At 37.6% G+C, this 10,857-nt stretch overlaps 1 protein-coding gene across 5 annotated transcripts in view; it reads right to left on the reverse strand.

Annotated features, from left to right (window-relative positions):
- dnm1b (dynamin 1b) overlaps positions 1-5,924 on the reverse strand; it is a 42,477-nt gene extending 36,553 nt beyond the window's left edge. For all 5 annotated transcript variants that reach the window (XM_053674566.1, XM_053674565.1, XM_017452579.3 and 2 more), the window contains exons 1-3: positions 5,552-5,924; positions 1,418-1,491; positions 217-366 (exon numbers count right to left, since the gene is read on the reverse strand). In XM_053674566.1, the coding sequence (XP_053530541.1) occupies positions 217-366; positions 1,418-1,491; positions 5,552-5,712 (385 nt within the window). In that variant the 5' untranslated portion in view covers positions 5,713-5,924. The remainder of the gene's footprint in view (positions 1-216; positions 367-1,417; positions 1,492-5,551) is intronic.
- Positions 5,925-10,857: the final 4,933 nt, after the last annotated feature.

Here is a 10,857-nt window from a genome sequence, read left to right on the forward strand (position 1 = left end):
AAGGAAAAGAGGGTTTATATGCCTTAAACTTATATGTGGAATAGGAATATCTGTCAGTTTTTGACCTTGTGGCATCATTTGTCTAGTCCCCACATGAAAAATTGCTTTTTCGCAAATTTTTATTTTAATATATTTTGAATCTATAAAGCTACACATATGCTTCACACTGATCCATAACACACTCATGTTCATGAGTGTATGTACTGTATGTCCTACCGTGAGGGGAGTAGACTCTCAGGTTGATGGGTACTGAAGAGATGCCTTTGTTCTGTCCAGTGAGCCGGTCTGTTTCTGCTTCGATCTCTTGACGCACTTCCTCAAAATCAGTGAACTTTTTCCCTTTGCAGTGGAGAAACTCGGCATATTCTGCAAATAAATCATAATTTTATTAATGAAATTAAGGGATTATCTGACTTGCTAGCTTGCTGAGGGCAGTCGTAGTTCAGTGCTTATGATATTTGGCTATTGATCATGTTGGCCCCTTGAGCAAGACAATAACCATTAAATGTTCACTTGTATTCTGTCTCAATTGTAAGTCACTTTGAATAAAAGCATCAGCCAAATGAGGTAAATGTAAATGGTAAATGCTAGCTGAAACATAGACCGCTATCAAAATCATTGTGCTGTACACACTGTAAACTCTATCTCCATGTTATAGAACTGTTAACCATTAAAAGAATTTTTGTGAACCTTCCTTTTTGTAACTGAACAAAATAGTTTAAAGTGATCCAGAAATGGTTCTGAAAGGGCACAGAAGAATGCATATTTTAACCCTCATCAATGAATCCATTTGATGAACATGCTAATTAAACCAACCCAGCCATACAAAAGTCCACATCGTTCTCCTGGTAAATGGTGCTGCATGACATGGATTTGCATCATCCATTTATTCATCTTCAGTAACCACTTTATCCTGGTCAAGGTCACAGTGGATCCGCAGTCTATCCCTGAAACACTTGGTGTGTGGTGGGAATACACCCAGAATGGGAGGCCAGTCCATCACAGGACACATACATTCACATACTCAGTCACACCCACTAGCATGTTTTTGGGAGACCGGAGGAAATCAGAGAATCCAGAGAGAGACAGTAACCTGATCTCGGGATCGAACAGGGGACCCTGAAGCTGTGAGGCACTATGACACCTTACCATTGCTGCAGCTGCATATCATTTACATTTTTCAATGAATTTTTTAGCTCCTGCTATTCTTAAAAGAAGATGTAAAAACTGTTGTAGTAATGATTTTATCAATTGTTTAACTCAAATTAATTATTTTAAAAGAACTTAATCAATTAAAGAAGAATTTTGTAAAGTATTGAGTCATTTTAATTAATTTTTTTTTCACCCATAAATATAAGTATTATGCTAATGAGCCACAAAATTAACAGTGGACCCTGTTTGCATGAAGAGTTGTTACCTGTTGGACAGTTGATCAGCTGCAACACCAGGGGGCGACGAGTCACAATGCCAGAGCCTCGAGGCAAAAAATCCCTTACAACAACAAAAAAAATGACAGAGGTCAGAAACTCATTCAAAAGGCAGAAATCACTAAGTTTGAAAAATTAAAACTATTACTAAATTTAAAATATATATAAAAAAATAACTAAGTCCATCTAGGGTGGTGGTAGCTCAGTGGTTAAGATGCTGGGCTATTGATCATAAGGTCATGAGTTTAAAACCCTAGCACTACTGCCACTGTTGAGCCCTTGGGCAAGGCCCTTAACTGTCAGCTGTATAACTGAGATAAATGTAAGTCGCTCTGGATAAGGGCATCTGCCAAATGCCATAAATGTAATGATCCACTGAGAATGTGATCTATTAACAATGGACAACCTTGAGATTAATAATCAGTAGAAAGTTAAAGCTGACCTCTTATTTTATCTCGTTAGTTAGTATACCTGGTCTTATTATACACTTCACCTGATTTTTATTTATTTATTAAATTTTATGCATGCACAGGTGGGACAATATTATATGATGTTTCACCTCCCCACCTATCATCATGCAAAAAATGTGAACTTGTTTCATTTGGAAACAGAAGAACAATACATTATGATTTCTCACAATTTCTAACATGTTACTGTGTATGGTGTATGGTGATGTGTGAGTTTGTAACTGTTAATGAGCAGTTAAATGGCAGAGGACCCCTAACTAGGCCAGTGAGTGTGATGGTGTTGTGTGTAGGTGGTGTGATCCAAACGGCAGGCACAGAAAGATTAAACCTTGTGGTGTACTGTTGTCATACATCCTGAGCATGGCATACACAGAACTGCAGCAACACCGTACTGTAAACACACTGCAGTGCAGGTCTGAGGCGTGAGCTCCACAGCAATGGCAGCTATGTTGTTATATTCATACACTTACTGACTCTCTCACAGACATTCACACATCCAGTTTCACAGCACAGCCTCCGACATTAGCAGTCATTTCATGAGATTTAGTCAAATATTTGTCTTGCCTTTCACTATAATTATTACTCCTTACTATCATAAACCACATCACCAGCTTCATAGACCAAGGGTTAAAATATGTAAAGGTCCAGATGATTAAAATTCCTTGCAATACAATAGTCTGGAAAAGCAACTAACATTATGGACTGGTGACATTAGTTATCTTTTAATGCTTAACCATTAACAAATAGATTATGGCTACAAATAAGATAATGCAAAGTGATTGGTAGTGGTGCTTCCATTAACATTCTTATTAGCGTCATTAAATATTCTGTTTTCATTGTAGTTTTTCCCCCAATTAGCTAATTGTGAGCTATTATGTGACAGCTACCAACCACGGAGGATGTGGTAAAGCTTGCATATCTTTTCTATTGCTCCCTCCCACCCACAAAATACAGATTATTTTGCTCTATCCCCTCACACCACTGACAGGACTCAAAGTCATGATCTCCCGGAATTATGTCCTCAGCCGAGCAAGGAGGTGGAATGACTTCCTAAGTGGAGGAAGGAGGCAAAAACGACATCTGAAGCGGAGTCTGGGGGCAGAGTGATGTCCAAATGTGGCAGGGAGATGGAATGATGCCCATACTAAAGCCGTGAGCAATAATAATACCCTCTGCAGAGCAACGGCAACTGCTAATCCAATGGGGGGAACAAAGCCCAAGGTGAAGCCAGCAAGTACCTTCACCAACATTCACTGCAAAGCAAAGGGGAACCCGCAATGTCCTCAGTGAAGCAAGGAGGCAGAGCAACAAGAGTAGCTTGTTTTCCTTGGTGTAGCTCTCAAATGATTACTTAAGTAAGCAATTTTTAACTTTATTTGGCATTCTATATATGGTTTGTTTGAGTCTAATGACTTTTAAGTGTTTAATCATTTTTATAAAAATCCACCAGCTAGCCTACAATCCTGCTTGAAACAGCTCCCATGACCAAAATGCATGGAATTAAGCTAACAAATTTATATGACATAAAAAAAAAACTTCAGGAAATTCAGTTATTAGTGTCCAAATGTCTAGTGCAGAGGTTCCCAAACTTTTCCAGGGCAAGGCCCTCCAAATGGCATTAACATTTGACCGAGGCCCCCCTTTTGCAAGATGTCTTTAAAACATTAAAAATACAGACTTCTGAATATATCCCCCTTTTTTATTAATAATTACATCTTCCATCTTTACATTACATTACATTAGGAATTGATTGTGTGTGTGTGTGTGTGTGTGTGTGTGTGTGTGTGTGTGTGTGTGTGTGTGTGTGTGTGTTGTTGTCCGAGAGTGAGAAAGAGAAAACATACTAGTGGAAGGGATGGGCTTGGTGGCTCCGACCAAATTGTTGAGGCCTCCCGGGCGCCCCCTGGCCCAAGGTGGCCGCGGCCCCCACTTTGAAAACCACTGGTCTAGTGAGCCAGGGTCCTTACCAGCGCCTGAACTCATATATTGATTCACGAGCTAGGGAGCTGATTGAGACGCACCCTTACTCTCTCAACTCGCAGATGGTTTCAACATTTAAAAAAATAAAATAAATAAATTTTAAAAGTTTATAAATTTCTTCCTGGTTAGTTCTTTCACATAAAGTCGCCAAAGTTTTCTAAACTGACATCAGAGGTACTGTAAATGGCGACCATAGTCTATACTGCATCTTTTACCCTGTTTGTATCACGCAGTCTGCTCACTCGTTGAGAGCATAGCGGGTATGCGTGAGTGAATCTTTGCGCATGCGCAGTATAAGGGTCGCGCACAGAAGCCAGTCGCGCGCTGCCAGCTCACAGAGCCCGCTTGTGTCTGTGCAGAGTAAAGAGCACGAGCAGCTGATTACACGCATGAAGCGGATGTTTCTGAATGGAGGCCTCTCCTCGCCGTATAATGTGCAGTCTGTAAGGAAAATACAGACCTCTTGCAGCCCGCTAATAGTCGGCGTTTGGAACACTGAGCAAAGGCAGTGGTATAGTGCCTGTTATTAGACTGCAATAATTACGATATGCAAGGGAAATATATTTAGCCTGTACATTTTTATTTTAAATTGTGATGAGATCATTTTAAATATATACACATGTATTCTGACATGTATACAGCATATATTCTGAATATCAGTGCTTAGACATGTCATGTTTTGCACATAGCCTATACTTTAGATATAAGGAAAGGTTCATATATATTCTTTCAACTGGATAAGACACATGAAAATCTTTTTAATGCATATATAGGCTGTAGTGTGTGCAGGGCTATTGGGTATTTCAGATAAACCCTTCAGAGAACTGTCCTTGGTCCTGAAAACACAAGACCTGACTCTCGCTATTTGGGGGAAGATTATGCCTACAGTGAACAGACAAGGGAGTGTCACGTGACTGCATAATGGTCATCTCCTCCCTTTCATTTTCTCTGATACGTCAGGGCCGCCCTACGCAACATGATAACACTCATGGCGGCGTCAGATCATGAGTTCATATATTTGGGTGGTAAGAGTCAAACCATAAATTTATCGAAATGACCATCAGACAACACTGTCCAGAGATATATATATATATATATATATATATATATATATATATATATATATATATATATATATATTTGTGTGTGTGTGTGTGTGTGTGTGTGTGTGTGTGTGTGTATATATATATATATATCATGTTGATGTTGCGTGAACAGGATCATCCAGCCTTTGAGCTCATCACGAATCAGCCTGTTTAAAATTCACAGAGACAACTGGCCTATCGATCTTCCATGTTTAGTGAGAAAACACCCCATCAGCAGTACTTCCCCCCAAACAACATATTAGCACTGGTTCAATTGGCATAATACATTGTTTCGGTTATATGTTAGTGGACAAATATCCTATTTACAGCCATCACACTGGCTACATTAGAAAATGAAGACGCTGTGTGGACGTGATTGATGGTTCTCATTGAATATTATCTTATATAATGAACCTGCTTAAAAACCAATTAAAGCAAATGCTTGTTATTACAGGAATATGCTGAAACAGTGATATGAAATACTGTATAGTGTGAATTCGTTCCTGCAAGAGTGCAATTAATTATCGTTGATGTCTCTATGGACATTTCAGCTGTATATGAAGATGTTACACATCCCTTTTGCAGCACTTACTTCCCCACGAAGTTCTCCAGTACGGAGCTTTTCCCTGCGCTCTGACCGCCAACCACAGCGATCTGGGGAAGGTCCAGGTCGGCATTCTGTCCGATCGCAGAAAACGCATCCTGCATTCGGTTAACCAGCGGAATCAAATCCTCCATCTCCCGGTTTCCCATTCTGACTACAGGCTGAGCTTCTGCTCCTCACTGAACGGGAGAAACAGCGCCGATCACTATAGAGCCGCTTTTTACCGGCTCCTTTTAACGCCACCGTGATGTCCAAATGTCCAAATGTCTAGTAGCCTACACAAAAGCTGTCCAGCGTCTCACTTAGATTTTAGTGGACACCTACACGGACAGGTACATTTTCCATAAGCTCTCTCTCTCTCTCTCTCTCTCTCTCTCACACACACACACACACACACACACACACACACTAAGAACTGATGTGATGTCAAGGTTGCCAGATTGGGTTTTCAATTTCCCTCACATTTATTGTATAAAAGCTACACCATCTACTATAAACAAAAACGGACCTAACAAAATTGTATGTATTAGGACAAGTTTCAAGCCTAATAGTTTTTAAAGGTTATTTAGAGAGTGGGACTTTAAAAAAAGGACAATTTTAATGATTAAAGTATTTATTTTTGCTAATGTATGATGGTGATGATGATGATGATGATGATGATGATGATAATTACAACCACAATTCTGAAAAAGGTGGAGCAGTATGGAAAATTAAAAAAATAAATAAAATTAAAAAAAAGGCATTTGACAATTCAGTTCACCATGTACTATATTGAAAACATATTATTAGCACATTATTTGGGTATTACTGAAATTGCATTAGAACAGATTCAGACACTACTTGGACAAACCGAAGGAACTGCAGTGATATGTGATCCTTCGGGAAGTCAAAGAAGTAAAACTATTAAATGAAATACTTCAGTGGAATGCCCGAAGTTTGATTGCGAATGGCCAAGAATTTAAAAGATTTGTACATCAATTAACAGTGTTACCAGAAATGATTTGTATTCAGGAGATGTGGCTTCATCCGCAAGTAAATTTGATCATTCCTGGTTACAGGCAAGTTGGTGATATATGAAGGATAGAATTGGATCAAATGGATCAAATGTGGAGCCTTTGTTAAAGATGGGCTAGCTTTTAGAGAAATAATATTAGATACTCAGAGTGAATGTGTTGTTGTAGAGGTGTGGACACATGGAGGGCGAATAAAGGTGGTCAACTTTTATAATCCATGCAATCAGTTAACATTAGATGAATTGAATATAATAAGAACCAAGGCTGGGGGTAATTTGATATGGTCTGGGGATTTTAATGCAGTTTGGGGAAGTTTATGCACAGATAGCAATGGAAGAGTTGTAGCAGAATTTATGGAGGAACAACCTTTAGTATGTTTAAATGATGGGAAGGGAACCAGATTCAATATAAGGGATTCATCAACTTCTTGTCTAGCTCTAACAATAGTTCCTGGAGCTCTAGCTTTAGAATGTAAGTGGGACATTCTAGATCACTCAACAATAGGAAGTGATCATTTTCTAATAATATCTGCTGTTAGAATGGAATTTTATCAACAAAATAAAACAAAGCAAACTAGATGGAGGTTTGAATAAGCTGACTGGGATAAATTTAACAAGTTATGCACTAATGGGATGGTGAATTATAGTACTGAAGATGATATAAATTTATATTCTGACAGATTAAATTCAATTATTATAAATACAGCTGAAGAATCCATACCTAAATAAGTAGGTAAAGTTAGGGTGAAGATTGTTCCTTGGTGGAATGAAGAATGCATTAAAGCAGTTAAAGATAGAAATAAGGCATTCAGGGAGCTCTCAAGGAAAACACTACTACCTACAACTTTACCACCATATCAGAGTAAATGGGCACAAGAAAGGAAGATAATTAAGCAAGCTAAAGGGAAGTATTGGCATCATTTTGCTCCACAATAGGAAGTGGAATGTCATTCAAAAGATGGTTGGAGTTTATAGAACTCAGAATATTCCAGTCTCAGCAGATGAAAGGAAATCAGCAGTGAGTAAAGAAGATAAAGCTGAACTGTTAGCCTACACCTTTCAAAAAGCACACAGCACAGATAATCTAGAAGAAGATTATAAGAGAAGGAGGGAAGAAATCCTAAAGCAACATCATGATCTTTACCTATCTATCTATCTATCTATCTATCTATCTATCTATCTATCTATCTATCTATCTATCTATCTATCTATCTATCTATCTATCTATCTTCATATAACAAAAAACTAATAGTCACGCAGCTATAGATGCCACCTTTAAAATGTGGGAACTAAAAAGAGGATTAATGAGGGTTAGAAGTACTGCCCCAGGAAAATATATAGTTTGCTACACTATGATTAAACATATGGATGAAGTAATACTTAAAGCAATATTGGACCTTTTAAATAAAATATGGGTGGAAGGACAACTGCCTTGTGTTGTAATTCCTATTCCCAAACCAGGGAAAGATTCGTCAATAGCAGGAAATTATAGGCCAATTGCTCTGAGGTCTAACCTCTGTAAATCTGTTAATCGCTATATTATGTGTTAGAAAGCAGAGGATTAATAGCTCCTTGTCTGTTTGGGTTTCAACCAGGTAGATCCACAAAATATTAAACTTTATTTATATAAACAGCCACTAGAAAGGGTAACCAAATTTAAATATTTAGGTCTATGGTTGAACTCTAAATTAACATGGAAAGAAGAGAAATGCAGCAAAGCACTAATAGTAAGTGTATAGTAGGCCAAGAATGGGGGACAGATAAACAATCAATGATAACCATATACTGTGCTCTTATACAATCAGTTTTAGATTATGGATGTATTATATATGGATCTGCATCAATCATTATGCTTAAGGTTAAATCTTATTCAAGCACGAGCACTGAGATGTATTACAGGTGCAATTTAAACAACTCCAATTTCAGCAGTGCAAGTTGAAACAGGAGAGTCCTCATTAGACATAAGACATGAAAAATGATCTGTTGCGTACTGGATCAATTTACAAGGGCATAAATCAGATCATCCTACAAAATCAGTAATAGAGGGAAGTTGGGAGACAATAAACTTAACAGGAACAGGTTTTGCATGGAAAGTAAAGGAATGGGCTGCAGGAATGTCACTAAATAATATATAATTTTCATCAATGGGTATAATTTCCCCAATACCTCCTTGGTTTGTCAGTCAAAGTTGATTTACAAATTCATGAGAGTATTCAAAAAGGACAAAATTACATTAATATCAAGAGCAATGCAATGGAATATATCAGAACAGTTTATTATGCATTTCTTCTAATATACACATATGGCTCAAGAAACCCAGTGATAGGTCGTACTGGATCAGCATTCTATGTTCCAGAATTTAAAATAAGAAAACATGGGAGGATAATGGATGGGCCCTCAGTATACACAGTATGCAGAAATGGTCAGCTCAGATGTAAACATCTTGACCTCATCACTGAACTCAATATACCTGTGTGTAGGTTTACAAGCCATGTGCTTCATTAGACTATCTGCAAAGTATTGCCAGTTTACCTGTCTTACCGAGCATTTGTTAAACTGATTCAAGTATTGCTTTCTGTTATGATCTTTTGTCTGTGTATTTGGATTTACATTTTTGGATTACCCATCTGTCTTATTTGCCTGTTGCACTGATTACCTGTTACTGATCCCTGCTTGTTTTTTTTTGTTGTTGTTGTTGTTGTTTTTGTTTTTGCTTTTTTTCTATGTTTGAGTCTGCTGTTTTGGATTTATTGATTAAACACTTCTGCAACATGGATTCCAACCCATCTTCCAATGTGAGTCCATTACATTATTATTATTATTATTATTATTATTATTATTATTAATAATAATAATAATAATAATAATATTATTATTATTACTGATTCATTCATTCATTCATTCATTCATTCATATTTACTAAGGGCTTTATCCTGGCCTGGGTTGCGTTAAATTCAAGACTTATCCAGGGAATATTGGGCATAAGGTGGGAAATGGAAGAAACCAGTGATCACTCACACCAAGCAGCAATTTAGTATAGCCAGTCTATCTACTGCCATGTTTTTGAGGGGTAGAAATAAACCAGAGAACCCAAAGAAACCTGGGGTCTCCATTTTATTATTATTATTATTATTATTATTATTATTATTATTATTATTATTATTATTATTATTATTATTATCCATCCATCCATTTTCCATGCCACTTATCCTACACAGGGTCACAGGGAGCCTGGAGCCTATCCCAGGGAACTCGGGGCACAAGGCAGGGGATACCCTGGACAGGGTGTCAACCCATCTCAAGCACACTCCAATTAACAAACAGTGATGCCAATCATCCTATACTGGACTGGGGGAGGAAACCAGAGTATCTGGAGGAAACCCCCAAAGAGAATGCAAGCTCCACATGCACAGGGCGGAAGTGGGAATTTAATCCCCATCCCTGGAGGTGTGAGGCAAACGTGCTAACCACTAAGCCACGGTACCTCCTTTTATTATTATTGTTGCTGGTGGTGGTGGTAATGATGGTGATGATTATGATGATGATGTTATGACCTCCCACACACATGCTGATAGGTGTATTTGGCTATGCTAAATTGTTTGTAGGTGTGAATGTGCGTTCATGGTGCTCTGTGATGGACTGGCATCCCAGTGTATCCCTGCTCTGCTTCCAATGTTCCCAGGATACACTCCTGATCCACCCATGATCCTGACCAGGATAAAGCAGTTATTAAATATGAATGAATGACTGAATTATTTAGATCATTACAGGTACACTGTGATCTTACATCTTTTATTATTACAAGGTTTGTATGTAATAAATTGTTTTGTTTGAATCAATTCATTGAGGAATTATTTTAGGAAATATCTACTCAAAATTTCATCATGTAAACCATTTTTTTTTACGTGCCTCAAGTTTATGTTAACTTTGTGAAAAATTAAGCATTTAACATTTAAACATTTATGTTGTGGTTAAATAACTCACTCTACCTTATCCATTTTAGTCAGCAGCAGTCCTGGCAACCATGTCGTGTGGGTTTATTTCAGACTACTGGGGGCGACCCATGAATCAGTTTTTGGAGAATTGGAGCATGCTTTTTAAAAAATATATAAATAAACTATTTTAAAATGTGCGTTAATGTGCGTTAAATGTGCGTTACCCTACATAAGGTAAACAGGGTACTTGATTAAGACCAATACAAACAGCAAATATGTACAGATACCTGTCCTGTTTGTACTGTTTTTTATTATTATTTTTTAAATAAAATTTTTAAAATCAAAAG

Source organism: Ictalurus punctatus, chromosome 22, assembly GCF_001660625.3.
Source record: "Ictalurus punctatus breed USDA103 chromosome 22, Coco_2.0, whole genome shotgun sequence".
Taxonomy (NCBI): Eukaryota; Metazoa; Chordata; class Actinopteri; order Siluriformes; family Ictaluridae; genus Ictalurus; species Ictalurus punctatus.